Here is a 17,827-nt window from a genome sequence, read left to right as displayed (position 1 = left end):
AGAGAGAGATACCGCCCCCCTCCCAGTCTCAGGACCCCCTCTTCCAATGTCTCCCGTTTCTTTCTGCATCCTTCCATCTAGTGTCTCCTTTTTTTTTTCCAGACCCATCCATCCAGCGTCTTCCCTCTTTCTCTCCCACCCATCTCCCTCTCTCCTGATCCTTCCATCTAATGTCTCTCTCCCCTCCTTCTATCCAGTGTCTATCTCTCTACCCTTTTCTGTTCATTGTCCCTTCTCTCTCCACATCCTTCCAGTCTCTCCCCTTTCTCTCTGCATCCATTCATCCATCTCCCCCTTTCTCTCCCCATCCTTCCATCTGTTTTCCCTCTTTCTCTCCCCATCCTTCTATCCGTCTACCCCCTCTCCCGATTCTTCCATCCTGTGTCTGTCTCTCTATCCCCTTCTTTCTCTCCAGGCCCGCCCACCTAACACAGACCTGCCAAGTCTCCCGCGGAATACGCGGCGCCAGCTCCCATTTCCAGCCACTGCTGCTTCTCCTGTTGAGCAGCAGCGGCCGCTACAAAAACAAAAACAGCTGTTTTTAAAAAGCAAGCGCGGCACCGCAGGCAGCCATCAAGCATTGGCTGTCGGCTCTGCAGCCGCTCCTTTCGCCTCTCACATCACTGCCCCTGGAGGAGAACCCCGGAGGAGCGCACCGACATGAGAGGCGAGAGGAGCGGCTGCAGAGCCGACATCCAATGCCTGATGGCTGCTTGCAGTGCCGCGCTTGCTATTTAAAAACAGCTGTTTTTGTAGCGGCCGCTGCTGCTCAACAGGAGAAGCAGCAGTGGCCGAAAATGGGAGCTGGCGCCGCATGTTTCACGGGAGACTTGGCAGGTCTGTGTTGGGTGGGTGGGCATGGAGGGAAAGTGGCTGGGCGGCGACCTCGGGGGGGAGCGGTAGCAACCTTGTGGGGGGGTGGAGGGGGAGCGGCGGCAGTGACCTTGGGGGAGGGGCGTGGCGGCGAGGGCGGCAGGGGTGGGGCCTCGTGCTGCTGTCATGCGGTTGGTCAGTGCTGCGTGTGACGTCAGCCTGGGCTTCGGAGCCTGGCAGACCAACTCTGAAGAAAGCCATGGACACAGGCAGCAAGATAGAACGTTGGAGGTGAGAATTATTATATAAGATTAAGGCTACCCACCTCCTCTCATTTTGGTTCTGTTGATGTGTGTTATTTTATATCCCGGTGGGCATAAGTCAAGCAGTGATGGGTCATCTTGAAGGTGTAGCCACGTTTCTCTTATGAACAGTATACCTAGTTGTTTGGTTTCAATCCAGTCTCTGATTATGGCTGGTCTTGTTTACCACTGACTTCGCATTTATATAGCCTATTGGGATGGGTACATATGTATCCTTGTAGATGTTGGTATATGTATATTGGGATGGGTACATATGTATCCTTGTAGATGTTGGTATACGTAACAGTTTGTAATTGTCTGTGTGTTCTGTCCTTTTTGATGTTATGGTTATCATGGTTTTATGCTTTCTTGTCTATTTAATATTGGTAGGGATGTTCTCTGTTTTGTTTTGAGTTTTATAGTTTGGTCTTTCCAGTTTGTGCTGGGGGCATCGTGTAACTGAAATGAGTGCAGGGATTTTGTTCCATTCATTGAATGAGGCGGCTTGCAGAAATTATTAATGTGCCACAGAGGTATTAAGTGATAGTATTAGCATGTAGTAGAAAATCCATGTTCTAATATTAGCCATTTTGCGATATGTTGAGGGGCCTGTAATAAGCAAGAAGTGGTTGTTTGCTGGACCTGTAAGCAGACTCCCAGGTAGTTATTCCTATAGTACCCAATATGTGATTGTTATGACTTTTCCTGGACCGATGTGTGTGGCACAATCAGCTTACTGTAGTGCTCAGGCACTGCTATCAGTAAAGATCCAAGCAGTTGAAATTAATATGTTAACAGAATTCCTGATACGGGGTATGAAAATGCATCTGGAATATCATAGTGCGGCTGGAGAATCAGTCTCCCATGCTTCCATCATCATGTGTTGTGCAGTTTAGAAACCGCCGGGCAAAAGCTGATCAGTTCGTCAGATATCTCAAGTGACCCAGGGCAAAGGCATCGTCCTCATCAGAGTCGCTTGCACCGAGGAGTACGGCGGTCAGTCGGGACGATAGAGAGATGCAATGCAAAGTGAAGTGAAGAAAGCTCTCTGCAATGTCTCGAGGCAGGGGCCTCCAGTCCCGGTTGCAGTTCTTAACAGGATGTGCAGCGTAGAGCAAGGCGTTAGGGGGCAAAGGGGGTGGATTAGGAGGTTGTACTGTGTGAAAGGGGTGAGCACTACCACACATTTGCAGCTGCACTATCAGACTGCCACCAGCACAACTGCACTTACCACCTCCTCTTGATGTGCTGTATATTTGGCTGCGCTATTGGCAGTCAGAACAGGTAGCATACGGTTGAACTATGTACTAACTGTCGCAGCCGGCCACATCACCACCCACCCTTGTTATACCCAAGCCCACACACAAACCACTCCTGCAATAGGCAGTTAACATGGAATTTTTCAAACCGGTTCCCTTTTTATAGCAGATGAAAGTAGCATAGGTCTGTGCTACCGTATACAGTGCTAACACTGTATTAGCTGCTTAACGCAACTTAATAGAAGGACCCCTAAATTAGCAAAAGTCACCTAACAGCTTTTATAATAAAGTTTTAGTTAACTATATCCATACCTGAATAAACCTGTGTTCTCTCTCAAATTGTCTCTCATCTTCCTCAATCATCTCAACAGCATCTACTATTTTAAAAATAGAAACAAAGGCCATTTGAAATACAAGCTTTTTTTATCTTAAAAAAAACCTCTCTCAGAAAGATTTTAATACTTGTTGCATACCATGCCAAATTTTGTTTCCCTGAAGTTTTTCTAAATTGCTCATAAGTATGGTAGCTAATTTTTTTTCCACACTTAGGCTTTCCAGTCCTTTACCCATCCCAAAATAAAAAGCTCAAAGCTAAACATAGTGATGTTGGAAGGAGGACAATACTGGCACCTGAGCACTGGTCTCCAGTGACATAGGATTCCACAGTCAAATGCAGATGAGCAGGTGGGGCACGTATTAAAATCATATCAAACAGAGAAGTCTACATCTCTTAAAAGCAAGGAAATCATTTACTTACACCCAAAAACAAACTCCTCATTTACAGCACCAGCAACATCCAAATCTTGTTCTTTATCAAAGGAAGTATAGTATGCAAGGTCTGTCACCCATTTTCCATCTTCATTTTGATAGACAACACTATGAGGTGGACCAATACCTACAAAAACATTTTGCACACTAGTATATTTGGAACCAAATATCTTCAGAATCACATTTTTCAAATTCATGTACATTAATTCCTTTTTTGTGTGTCAGATTTTAACATACTCACAAGTCTCTGATTAAGATAAGTTGAAATAAAATTGAAAATACTCACAATATATAATTAGATCTTGATGTTTTGTTCTACATGTAGCTTCTAATATTTTAATGAAAAGATACTTATTTTAACCTATGTTAGCAGCAGAAAGGAGACATTGGTCACACTGATGGACAACAAGGCCCCACAGTGAGATTAGAACCAGGCTTCTTTGGTTTTCAGCCATCTGCTCTATTAGACTATTCCTCTGTTCTCTTAGAACTCATGAAATAGTAGTTCAACTGTTATTTTTAAAAATATTTTAGCACACATTCAAACAAAAAAATTAAACTGAAAAATGGATGTGACTCTGGGCAAGTCACTTAACCCTCCAGTGCCCCATGTAAGCTGCATTGAGCCTGCCATGAGTGGGAAAAGTGCAGGATACAAATGTAACAAAAAATAAAATAAAATAAATGTCAGATGCAAATTATAACTTAGGACATCAAACTTAGGAAACAGGACATTATTCCACTAATCCATATGCTCAAATAGAAAAATACAGAGGGGGAAAAAATAAAGAAAGTAGAATATACAGATTCAGGAAAAATCAACATATTAGTAAAAGCCTCACTCCTACCTACTATTCATAGAATACAATAAAGAGACATCACTGCCAAATCATAAGATCCCTACTCTTCTGCCACTTACAGAGGTGGTCTTATCTATATAATAAAACTCACCCTCAACGTTCTGAAGACACTGACGTCACTTCCTTCATGAAGGGTTCGTGGTGGTGAAGCCACCAAAATCACCAAGTCTCTGGGCCCCACCCTCGCATCAAACTTGATGACATTGAGGGCGGAGCAATGGCGTCACACATCGAGGGCGGAGCAATGGCGTCAGTGGCTTCACAACGATGAAGGGGTGGAAAACCTTGCTAGCGCCCGTTTCATTTGCTCCAGAAACGGGCCTTTTTTACTAGTCTTCAATAAAACTAAGAAATCAGGACCTTTCAGAGCAAAAAAAAAAAAAAAAAAAAAGTTTCCCAAATCACTTACAAGGAAGTTTTACAAAAAAAAACATCTATATGCCAATTGCTCCTACTTCCAGGTACAGAGCCAGAAATTGTTTCCTCCTGTTTTGTGTCATCTTGCAACAATACGAGAAGACCCAATATTTTTGTCCCAAAAAGGTAGACTTCCTATTGCGGAAATATAAAGCAGTTGTTTTGGTCTCTTCCTCCACAGATCTCTCCAGGAGAGTTGTAATATTCAGAGTGTCATTAAAGATTTTCCACAGTTTTCCTGTGCAGATCTGACTGGCAGGAAATGCAAAGTTACTAACCTGTAGCAGGTGTTTTCCCCGAGGAGAGCAGACCCAAGTACAGTGAAACCTCGGTTTTCGTTGACTTCGGATTTCGTTGTTTTCAGTTATTGTCGTTTTTTTTAGCGAAAATTTTGTCTCGGTTTTCGTCGGTCTCCTTGGAATTCGTTGGCGTGACCACGCTGCTAATTTTGCGTTCTACCGTGGCGTTCTTCTGGGGCGTTGTTTCTGGTTGTGGGATCACTGTCTGCTCTCAGATGATAAAAATTTCGTTTTGCCCACACTGCTGCTTCTGGTTCAGTGCCTCTGCATAACTGCCTGCTCTCATCATGGGAACAAAAAAAAGTTTCTATAGCCAGCAGTCCTTCAAAGAAGAAGGACAGGAACACGATCGAGTTGAAGAAGGAAATCATTGAAAAATACGAGAGCAGCATTAAGAATGCTGAAATCGGCCGCATGTACGGGAAGTCACCATCCACGATAAGTTCAATTGTGGCGAAAAAGGAAGCAATAAAGGAGGCAAAAGTAGCAAAAGGCGTGAATGTGCTAACAAAACAGAGATCACAAACAATTGAAAATGTGGAACAGTAATTATTAATTTGGATCAATCAAAAACAGTTAGATGGTGATTCTGTTTCTGAGGCCATCATATGCGAAAAGGCCAGACTGTTGTATGCCGATCTCATTAAGAAAATGCCTGGGACGAGTGCTACTTCACTAAGTGATTTTAAGGCCAGCAGAGGCTAGTTCGAAAAATTCAAGAGGCGCACTGGCATACACAGTGTTACTAGGCACGGAGAAGCTGCGAGTTCGGAGAAGTCTGGTGCCGAAAAATGTGTGTCTGAATTCAAATATTACGTAGAGGCTGAAGGATTCATCCCCCAACAAGTCTTCTCAACTGTGATGAAACTGGCCTGTTTTGGAAGAAAATGCCAAAGAGAACGTTCATTACACAGGCACTGCCAGGACATAAGCCTATGAAAGATAGGCTAACTCATTTATTGTGTGGTAATGCTAGTGGTGATTGTAAAGTGAAGCCCTTACTGGTGTACCATTCAGAAACTCCTAGAGTATTTAGCAGAAACAATGTGATCAAAAGTAAATTGTGTGTGATGTGGAGGGCAAACAAGAAAGCATGGGTCACCAGGCCAATTTTCATTGAGTGGATGAATGAAGTGTTTGGCCTAGTGTGAAAAAATACCTCCAGGATAATCATTTGCCCCTTAAGTGCCTCCTGTTAATGGACAATGCTCCTGCACATCCTCCAGGTTTGGAAGATGCATTGTTGGAGCAGTTCAGTTTTATCACTGTGAAGTCCTTGCCCCCTAATACCACACCACTCATCCAGCCCTTGGACCAGAATGTCATTTCCAATTTCAAGAAACTGTACACAAAAGTATTGTTTCAAAGGTGCTTTGAGGTGACATCAGATGCAGAATTGTCCTTAAGAGAGTTCTGGAAAAAACATTTCAACATTCTCAACTGCATCAGCCTCATAGATAAGGCTTGGCAGGGAGTGACATCCAGGACGATGAACTGTGGCTGGAAGAAATTATGGCCAGGATGTGTGCATGAGAGAGATTTAGAAGAGTTAGATCCTTCACCTGATGACCCTACATATGTTGTGCAGTCAATTGTTTATTTGGGTAAGTCCATGGGTTTGGTGGTGAGTGGTGAGGATGTGGAAGAGTTGCTGGATGACCACAGTGAAGAACTCACCACTGAAGAGCTGCAAGACCTTCAACTAGAAGTGCAACAGACAGCAGATGAAGAAGTTGCTTCGGATAAGGAGGAAGAGACAGGAGATAATGTGCCTTCTTCAGAGATTAAGGACATCTTCTCCATGTGGAGTAAAGTACAGGTGTTTGTGGAGAAAAATCACCCAGACAAAGCTGCAACTTGTTTAATGATAATGTCTTGCCCCATTTTAGGCAAAACTTAAAGAGGCGACAGAAACAAACCTCTTTCCACTGACTTGAAGCTGGTCCTAGGACTTCCGGTGACGTCACGAACCGCAATGGCGGTCTGAACGCGCAGCTCCCGAACACCAGCCCAAATACCAGCTAAAAAGAAGAGCAATTAGAGCCCGAAACGGAAGGCGGGTAGTAGAACAGACAGCGGAGGACACACGCTCCTGAAAATGGCGAACTCGAAACCCAAAACGGCGGATTTAACTGCCTTCGCATATCGGGACCGCGACCACGTGGCGGACAGGCAGGCAGGTGATCAGCCGAGTCAAGGGGCCTCCCTGAGCCAGCGGCCTACCAGCGCTCAGGGCGCACACGAAGAAACACAGGAAAACGAGCTGGCACCAGATAAATGGGAGCAGCTGAGTACATGGCTGTTGGATATTAAAAAGGACATTAAAGAGATGCGGCGTGATTTTGCGCAACTGAGCGCAGACTTAAGAGAGGAGATCAAAGAGCTGGGGAATCAAGTTAGTGAGACTGAAATGGGCCTTGAGGAACATGCGGATATGATAACGGGGATAGAGCAGCAAATGGTTGAGCAACAAGCAAACATGAGATTTCTCACGGACAAGGTGGAAGACCTTGAAAATAGAAGCCGGCGAGCTAATATCCGAGTACGGGGCCTACCGGAGCTACCAGAATTTATTAACTGCGAAAAAGCAGTGCAGGATATAGCGGCTCATCTGCTCTCTACCCCGGAGCACATAGTGGCGCCCGAAACAATTAAACTAGAGCGTGCGCACAGGGCACTGGGTCCGAGAAAGGTTAATGTACCTAAAGACATCGTGGCTTGTTTTACAGAGTTCAAAATGAAAGAGGACATCATGCGCCAAGCAAGGGTAGCTAGTCCCATAATATGGGAGACGTATCCCATTGAATTATTTCAAGATTTAGCGACTACCACATTGAAAAGGAGAGGAGCACTGCGTCCATTAACGGAAAAGCTCCGAGAGGAAGGAATCAAATATAAGTGGCAGCACCCTTTTGCCCTAGTGTTTTATAAAGAGGGGAAGCAACGCCGAGTGGTCACGCTTGAGGAGGCCCAAGAGTTTTTGGGGCAGAATAAAGAGACAACAGCGATCACAGCACATCAAACTAATGGACCTCCGAAGAAGAGCAAGCAGAGATGGCAGAGAGTCTCACAGGGGCGAGGACGGCTGAGAAGACAAGCATCAGATCAACGGCTTGCGTCAGGGAAAGGCACATGACAACACATGGCGCATTGGAATTAAAGCTCTGCCCAGAGAGACAGACCAAATTTTGAACCAGAAACAGCGGGAGCGGTGCCTGCAAACTACTAAGGGCCGAAGCGCCTAAATGGGCTGGTGTAGAAGATGAGAACGGAAGTCCACAATTTTTCTTAGAAGAAGGGGGCATGCTATTTCAGGTTATTGGGGAAAGAGGGAGGGGGGAGGGGAGATAGGGATAAGGGGAAACGGTGGTGGATATACAATGGTCTGATAGAATGGTATCGGGTGATAAAGTGTTTAAATGTGTAACATTCAATGTGAGGGGCCTTAACTCGCCTATGAAGCGCCAGCTAGCTTTCAAAGAAATGATACGCTTGCGAGCAGATATAGTGCTTCTACAGGAGACGCACCTGAAAAAGTGTCACGAGCAGCTGGTGGGTCATAGGCGATACCCTACAATCTTATTTTCATCATGTATAGACAATTCTAAACAGAGAGGGGTATTAATAGCAATGTCGGATTCATTTCCTTGGCAGGTTCAACATACAGTAACTGATAAAGAAGGCAGATTCCTGTTGGTAAAAGTTTCACTATATAATACTCAGTACACCATTGTTAATATATATGCCCCGAACTCCGGGCAGAAACAGTTTATAGAAAAAGTGGAATTACAACTGCAAAAGCACCAACAAGATCGACTCCTTATGGGGGGAGACTTTAATGTCACGATTCATCCCCCGTTAGATAACTCTACAGGCCAAGCTGTGTATACTAAAATAGATAGGAAAGGATTGAAGAGTTTCTTGGCCAGATGGGGACTGGCAGATTTATGGAGGGCAAAACATGGACAGGAAAGAGATTATACATACTATTCGGCTAAATATAGATCATACTCTAGAATAGATGGATGGATGGGAGATGTGGCAGTGGCTAATACCATAAGTAAAATCAATATAGAGCCACGCACCTGGTCGGACCATGCTCCAGTGGTAATAGAACTACATATAGGAATTAGACAGGTGGGTGAGCGATATTGGAGGTTAAATGAAGCAATCCTAATGGATACTAAAAATATCCCAGTAATAGAAAAATATATTGAGGAATATCTTAAATTTAACGATGTGGGGGAGATCCGCTCAGAATATTTATGGGAAGGTCTGAAAGCGGTCCTTAGAGGACAATTAATAGCATTAGGAGCACACATAACCAAAACACGAGTGGAACAAGAAGAGAGTATTAGGACTGAATTATCAAAGCTAGAACAAGCACACAAAAAGAACCCCACAGACACTAGGGGACAGACAAAATTAAACGAGCTGAGAAACAAACTTCAGGAGTTACAGCTGGCGGAAGTGGCCGCTAAACTACAAAGGACACAACAAGAACACTTTGAGCTTGGGAATAAGGCGGGTAGACTGCTAGCTTGTAAATTGAAAAAGCTAGCACAACGTAATCATATAGGGGGCATACAAACAGCTGATGGGAATTTTGTCACACAGATGGAACAGATTCAAGAGGAGTTTTTGAATTACTATACAAATCTATATGAACCAGAACAAGTCCCAGAGGTAGATGAAATAGAGCAGTATTTACAAGAGGAGGATCTCCCGCGGGTGGAAAGAGGAGGATCCGAGCGGATGTCAGCACCCATCTCACTAGAGGAGATAATGTGGGCAATAACAGACATGGCAAATGGTAAAGCCCCGGGGCCAGATGGATTCCCCACTAGGTTTTACAAGGTGTATAGTAAACATCTGGCCCCAGTCCTATTGAAAGTGTTTAATGATTTATCAGAGTCGCAGGAACTACCCTATACATGGAGATTAGCAGCAATAACATTACTGTTAAAGCCAGGGAAAAACCCCCGGCTTTGTAGTTCCTACAGGCCAATCTCGCTTTTGAATGTAGATTACAAGATATTTACAAAGATATTGGCCTGCAGACTACAAAAACAGATTCCAGGTATAGTTCATGAGGATCAGGCGGGATTTGTAGCGGGGCGACAGACGTTTGACAATACCAGATGTCTGATGCACATTATTCAGCAGGTGAGAGACGACCAGACCCCAGCAGTATTGCTTTCAATCGATGCAGAAAAAGCATTCGATAGAGTGGACTGGTCGTTTCTGTTCCAAGTATTGAAGTGGGTAGGGGTAGAGGGGAAGTTTCTGAGCTGGTTACAGTTACTATATCAAGGTCCACTAGCAACTTTAAAAATTAATGGGTCTTATACAAGAACATTTAAGTTACAACGTGGGACCAGACAGGGATGTGCGATATCTCCACTTCTTTTCGCTTTATCCCTGGAGCCGCTAGCCTGCATGCTTAGGAAGGATGGGGAGGTGAAAGGAGTGGTGAGAGGATGGAGAGAACACAAACTTATGCTGTTTGCTGATGATATATTGCTCACACTGGTGAAACCAGAAACTTCTATAAAAAGGGTAATAGAGCATCTCACGCACTATGGGAAATTATCAGGGTTCAAGCCGAACTTGGAAAAATCCACCTTTCTGAATCTCACAGTGCCTCCCAAAGAATTAGAGGGCCTTAAGACTGAGTTTCCCTTTGTATGGGCGAAAAAGGTTATTAAATATTTGGGCATACAGATAACCCCACAACTAGAAGGGCTATATGCAGCTAACTTCCCCAAGAAAGCAGAAGAACTTTTTCAGGAGTTAGACAGATGGGAAGGACTTAATATATCTTGGCAGGGGCGCATACATGCTATCAAAATGATGTTGCTCCCGAAATTGCTGTACTTATTTATGGCAATTCCGATCCCAATTCCCGCAAGCTTTTTTACAAAGATAAATCGCAAAATATTTGCATATATTTGGAGGAAACGCCCACCACGAGTAAGGAGATCTATGATGTTTCAAACATGGGAGAGAGGAGGTATGGGAGTCCCTAACTTCTACTTATATTACCAAGCAGCCCAGATTCGGGTCTTGGCAGAGTGGTCACCTGGGGCATCTAAGAAATGGCTACATTGGGAAAGAGCATGGTTGGGCAGGCGAGAAATAGAAGATATTTTATGGATACCAAAAGAGGAACTAGTGCCCACAATAAGAGCAATGCCTATTGGATTGAGACATCCTTTATGGACGTGGTATCAATTGAGGAGACGTCTGTTTCCGGAAAGAGTGTATTATCGGCAAACAGCAATACGTTGGGCAAAAGGGTTCTCATTGGGGAGATCAGAGAAGATTTTTGACAAATGGGCCCAAGCAGGGTTGCGCACACTAGGGCAAACATGGAAAGATGGAGAAATGATTGGTTTTGCAGACCTTCAGGAGGAATATGGTCTGACAGAGAGAGATCTTACCTATTATTGCAATCTGCGTAGCTTCCTTAAGAAGAAAGCGCAGGATGAATTAGACCTAGCTGAAACAGATCTAGAACTTGCGATTATTAGAGGAGGAGGCAAAGGAGGGATAACACGTATATACCTGGCTTTGCTGGGACAGACTGATCCTCAGGTACTATATCAAAAGAGATGGGAAGAGATATTACAGACTACCTATCCTACAATGGTTTGGAAAAGTAATTATAAATATTTACTTAAGTCATCCATAGCACAAACGGTGAATGAAAATGGTTTTAAGATGTTTTATGGGTGGTATTATACACCAGACCGCCTACAAAAGATGTTCCCGGAAACATCAGGACAATGTTGGCGGGACTGTGGCCATAGAGGCACATTCTTTCACATTTGGTGGTCCTGTGAGAAAATAAAAGAATACTGGAAAGAGATATTGCAGCTGGTTGATACAGTTATACAAAAACGGTGTTCATGGAGGGCAGAACACTGCCTTCTGCATTTTAAACCAGCTGGGATATCTGGCTGGCAACACAGACTGGCGACTCAATATTTTGTGGCAGCAAGGCTTGGACTAGCCCGGGCATGGAAGCAGACGCAACCACCAACATTACAAATAGCAACTGGGAGAGTTGAATACTTATACCAAATGTCAAAGTTGACAGCCATGCGAAGAGGCTCCATGCGGATTTTCAACAAAATATGGACACTTTATGAACAGTATAAAGAACAATCAAACACACCACTGGGATAGGGAGGGAGGGAAGGGAAGGTTAAAGTTAGAGTTAAACAAGCTTGATGTAGAAGAAATATGTTACTGAGCAGCCAATTGTTGGCTATTTTGTATTTGAGCAATCTTTAATAAAAAATATATTTACAAAAAAAAAAAAAAAAAAAGAAGCTGGTCCTAGTGCCAAAAGAACAAGAACGGAAGTGACCCCCCCCCCCCCAGATAGTGTCCTTATGGAGGGGGATCCCCCTACCAAACAATAATATCTGCTCCTCTCTCTCCATCTTCCATACACCAAGAAGAGTCTTCAGAAAGGTAAATGCCATGTTAAATGTTCAGTTATTCTATACATTAGTCTTTTTTATTCATTTAAAAGAAAAATCTCTTATTGCGTCGGTTTTCGTCGGTTATTTTCGGACGAATTATCAACGAAAACCGAGGTTTCACTGTATTCTCATACCTGGGTGATGTCACCTGAGAGCCCAGTGTGGACAATGACTAGCTATACTAACAGAACTTTTTAGCAGCGTCCCACCACGCATGTGGCTTCCCGCCTGATGTGCAAGCACAGTCTTTTTGAAAAACATACAACCAGGCCTTTAATGAAAGAAGTAAATAACTTAGTCTCATACACACATAAGGAGTGACACAGGCTGCACATACTGCAGCAGAACATGTTTATCCACTCCTACCCTAGCTGAGGTAACATTTAATCATCTCTCTGACCTCATGTGCAACTTTCTTTAAATTAGTCCCCTTATTTTTTAATCCTCTTACCTATCTATATGTGCCATCTTTACTTATACCCTACGCTATTAAAATGTTGTATTATGTATTGTGTTGACTTTGTAAGTAGTATACTATGACATACTTTGTATTTGAATATTTTTACTGCTGTAATTGTTTACTGCTTATGCTTGATTTATTCTTACTGTACACTGCCTTGAGTGAATTCTTTCAAAAAGGTGGTAAATAAAACCTAATACATACATAAATAAATAAATAAACAAACACCAAGTGGAGGTGGTAGGATATGTGAGAATATTTGTCCTGCTGCCTCAGAGAACACCTGCTACAGGTGAGTAACTGCTTTCTCCGAGGACAAGCAAGCCATTTGTATTCTCACAGCTGGGAATCTCCATAGCTACCAGGCTCATCAAAAACAACGCTAATATAATAGGGACTCATTCCTTCTATCTGCTTGCTGATTCTCCCAACTGCACTTAATGTATTGGTTCATTCGTTGATCATTTCACAATTAGACTACTGTAATTCCCTCTACAAAGGACGTCTACAGATTATCCAAAACACTGCTATCCATCTAATTTCCAATTCACATAAATATGACCATGTCAATGCTTATCTAAAAGCTCACTGGCTTCCTCTCAATCATCATATGGCCTACAAAATCCTATTGCTTGTCTTTAAAAACCTGAATGCTAGACTCTCACTTCCATCACCTTATTCCTTTCAGTTCAGTGCACACACTTAGGTTTGCACAGCACAACCAATTGGTGGTACTCAGCCACTAAGAAATAACCCATGAACACACTTGCACGTTATCTTTAGTGTGCAAGGGTTCCAACTTTGGAATTGGTCTCCCTGTCTCTCTCCGTCTACAGACATCACTTCATAAATTTAAAACAGATCTTAAGACCCACCTTTTCAAAGAAGCATACCATTTTTGATGCTTATTTTCGATTCTGGTGGTCTCCAGAGAGGAATCTCGAAAACACTTGTAGTATTTCCTCTCCTCCCCACCCCCCCAACAGTCCTTTCTGGTGGTCTCCCAGAGGAATCTCAAAAACACTTGTAGCACTCCCTCTCTCCCCCCACCCCCCCTTCAGTCCTATTATTGTAGTTCTACCCTCTACTCAGAAAGAGATGTCTAAACCCCCCCCCCCCTCTATCTGCTTTATTTCTCTATTTTAGATTGTAAGCCACCCTGAAGGCCTTCCATAGGGCAGGATAGTAAAATAATGATTACCTTGAACTTGACTCCAAACAACGAGGCCTTTAAGTCAATTAATCTCAAACTGTTTACATACTAGTTGTGAAGGTATAGCCTGGAACTAAAGTGTACCTGGATGTGACTCGCCTTGAGCTACTACAAACAGAAAACTGGGAACAAATTCTTCACAACTGCCTGCCCAAGCCAGCTGTCACATTGGGTATCCTGCTCAAGGAAGTAATGAGATGTGAATGCGTGGAGAGATGATCAAGTTGCAGCTTTGCAAATCTCCACTACATGGAGGCTGACCTCAAGTGGGCTACCGACATACCCACAGCTCTGGCATGACCCTCTAGTAATCCCAGCCACAGCTCTGACATGACCCTCTAGAGTTATCCCAGCCTGGGCATAAGTAAAGGAGATGCAGTCTGATAGCCAACTAGAAGTTGTACGCTTGCTGATGGCTACCTCCATCCAGTTTGGGTCAAAAGAAACAAAAAGGTGGACTGTCCACAGGCTTTAGTCTGCTCCAGATAGAAGGCTAAGGCTCACTTGCAATCAAAAGTATTCAGTACACTCTCGCCAGAATGCACATGTGGTTTTGGGGAAAATGTGGTAGCACAATTAACAGATTAAGATGAAGCTCAGATATTACCTTATGAAGGAACTTAGGGTGTGTGCAGAAAACTACTCTACTACGGTGCAACAGTTTAATGTAGATCAGCTACTAGGGCCTGACTCTGCAAACTGAAGTGACCACCAACAGAAATACAATTTTCCAGGTCAAATACTTCAAATAAAAGGAATCAAGCGGCTCAAAAGGAGCTTTCATCATCTGGGCGAGGACAACTTTGAGACCCATAACATGGGGGTTCGACAGGGGCTTTGATAATAACAAACCTTGCATGAAGCAAACAACTAGAGACTTTACAGAGATGGGCTTACCTCCTACATGGTGATAAGCATTAATTGCACCAAGATGAACCCATACAGAGTTGGGTTTCAAACTAGACTCAGACGTGCAGGAGGTATTCAAGCAGTTTTTATTTAGGGCAGGTGAAGGGATTTAAGACGCCCTCACACCAGACAGCAAACCTCTTCCACTTGAATGAATAACACCTCTTAGTGGAGTCTTTCCCAGAAGCCAGCAAGATGCAGGAAACTCCCTCTAGCAAATCCAAGGATTCAAATTCAATGCTCTCAACATCCAAGCCATGAGGGTCAGGGATTGGAGGCTGGTATGCAGAAGAGATCCCTTGTTTTGCGTAATAAAGGTTGGAAAATATTCCAATCTCCACAGATCTTCAGAGGACAACCCCAGGAGAAGAGGAAACCAGATCCACCTTGGACCAGCAAGATGTGATTAGGATAGTTTCCTGGTCTTGCTCAAGTTTCAGCTAAGTCTTCTCTATGAAAGGTATTGAAGGATATGAATACAGAAGTCCCTTCCCCCAGTGTAGGAGAAAGGCATAGGATGCTAGTCTGCCATTTGACCTGAGCCTGGAACAGAACTGGGGGACCTTTTTGTTGAAATTAATGGCAAAAGGAAACACCGAGAGGGGTGCCCCACTCAGAAAATCTTGCAGGCAGCGCTCACGTTAAGAGATCACTCATGCGGTTGCAAAACTCTGCTCAGCCTGTCCCTTGTTAGCACTTTGAGGTGGTGGAGTTTGGAATGATAGCCCCACAGTCAAATTTGTTCAAATTGTCCACCAGAGAAGAGCATATCAACTCTGGAGGAATCTGGATGACATCTGCTAGATTCCCAGCCACCTGAGACCACTGATAAGCTAGGGTCCCATCTCACAAATGGCAACATGCCAAGAGTGCGACATGCACAGTTGAGGACATGTGGCCCATAAATGTCAAAATATGCCAAGCTGTGACCTGCTTGCTGCTTCAAACTTGTGAGACAAGTGTTAAGGTCTGTGCTTTTGCTTGTGGAAGAAAAGCCTGAGCCTGCAATGAATCAAGCATGGCTCCTATGTGCTCCAATTGATGAACCAGGAGAAGGTGGGACCTGGAGTAGTTTATGACAAACCCTAGTAGATCCATCACTAATAGTTAAATGCATTGATTCTGACACCCCTCCTACAACGTGCTCCTGACCAGCCAATCATCCAGACAGGTAAACACAAAACTCAGTCTAAACAAATATGCCGCTACTACTGCTGAACACATGGTGAATACCCTGGGAGCTGACAGGAGCCACATTGCAGAACGGAATCTGAGATACTTCTGTGACTGGGAAATAATGAAATGTGGGTATAGGCATCCCTTAAGTAGAGAGAGCATAGTAAATCGTTTTCCAGAATCATGGCAAGAAGGGTGCCTGGGAAAATCATTCTGAACTTTTGACAAGGAATTCGTTCAGGGCCCTTAGGTCTAGGATGAGACGAAATCCCCCTGTTGTTCTAGGCACAAGGAAGTACCTGGAACAGAATCCTTTCCCTTCTTCCCTCACATTGGTTTGTAAAAGGGCAGAGATTTCCTCTACAAGTACCTTCTTGTGCTGAGAGCTGATGTACAATGCTCTCAGTGGGCAATTTGGTGGTCTTTGATGCTAATGCAGGGCGTAACCAAGACACTATTTGAAAAACCCACCAGTAAGAGGTTACAAGTGGCCACCTGTAATGATAAAAATTCGACCTCCCTGCTACTAGCAAACCATCTGGGATTTACTTTGAGTGTGGCAATTTTTTTCCTGGAGCCACAGTCGACTGTGGGGCTGGTCGGGGCTTCTAAGGGCAGCACTGGCAAGGCCAAGAACTTTGGGTCTGGAGTTTCTGGACAGATTGAGAAGGGAGTGGAAACCTATACCTTTCAAAGTAATAGGGTTGCTGCCTAGGCCCACTCGAAAACTTCCTAGAAGAGGAAGCTGCAGCTGCATATTGACGAGACAGGGTTTGGATGGTATCAGTGTTTCTTTATGAGGTCTGCAACATCTTCTACCTCATCTCCAGACTGTCACCTTGGCAAGGAACATCTGTCAATCTCTCCCAGTGGCGATCCTAGCCTCTATGATACCCGGGACGGATCACCGATGCCCCCCCCCCCCAGTGCACGCCGCTGGGGGGGGGGGAGGTTGCCGCGGCGCGCGCCTGTCAGCTGAGTTCGCTGAGTTCGCTAACTTCGCTGCAGCTCCCTCTGCCCTGGAACAGGTTACTTCCCTCTGCCCCGGCCTCCTCACTCTAACTTAATTGGGATAGCAGAAGCCATCTCCCTGATAAAAATAGTGCAAGAGACCCTCAGGTGACGATTTATGTTTCTCTTGAGGCGTGAAGGGATCAGAAAATATCCCATAAGACTCCTTAGAGATGTGGGTCCTCTTCCAAATCCCATGAATAGTCCCAGGCTCCTCACCTTACTCAGAGCGGACTGAGTCAGGGCCTGCCTCCTCTTAGTGGAACTATGAGGTACATCCCTATCCGCAGACTCTTGGGAAGCATCCTCCCCCGACATCGAAAGCAATTCTGTTAGTGTCGACATCCCTTGAAGGTGGCACCCTCCAAGGTGCCAGCATAGAGGCTCTTGCACAGGCATGGAGCGAGCCTCAGGAAAAATCTGAAGCTGATCCGCAGCTGGCACAAGTGCCTTCGACGCTTGAGTGGTTTGCGCTTGCACATCAGGCAGTGCATGTGTGGTGGGATGCTACTAGAAAGTTCTAAGTTAGTATCACTAGTCAGCGTCTTCACCAGGCTCTGTCAAATGACATCACCTAGCTGTGAGAATACAACAGCCTGCTTGTCCAAAGACAAATACATTTATCTACAGATGAGAGGGCTTTTCACATAATTTTCAAAATTCCCATAAAATATTTCAGTCTCTCTCTAGGAGATTCACTGGAAATTAAACCACAGGTTTAAACAGCACAAATTTATTAACCACCATCTCCACTCTCCAGTGTAAGAGCACTCTATCTTGTAACACTGTTCCTGCAAGCATCTCTGAATATTCCCGAGACTGTTCTACACCCTCCATTATCTGAACC

The 17,827-nt window shown here is 44.2% G+C and overlaps 1 protein-coding gene across 1 annotated transcript in view; it reads right to left on the bottom strand.

Annotated features, from left to right (window-relative positions):
* CEP192 (centrosomal protein 192) overlaps positions 1-17,827 on the bottom strand; it is a 459,635-nt gene that overhangs the window by 280,771 nt on the left and 161,037 nt on the right. Inside the window, 2 exon segments of the mRNA XM_030212468.1 lie at positions 2,687-2,751; positions 3,132-3,269. Of these exon segments, the coding sequence (XP_030068328.1) occupies positions 2,687-2,751; positions 3,132-3,269 (203 nt within the window).

Source organism: Microcaecilia unicolor, chromosome 1 (genome assembly GCF_901765095.1).
Source record: "Microcaecilia unicolor chromosome 1, aMicUni1.1, whole genome shotgun sequence".
Lineage (NCBI taxonomy): Eukaryota > Metazoa > Chordata > Amphibia > Gymnophiona > Siphonopidae > Microcaecilia > Microcaecilia unicolor.
The sequence above is the reverse complement of the archived record's forward strand: the minus strand, read 5'-3'. Positions and strand labels throughout refer to the sequence as shown.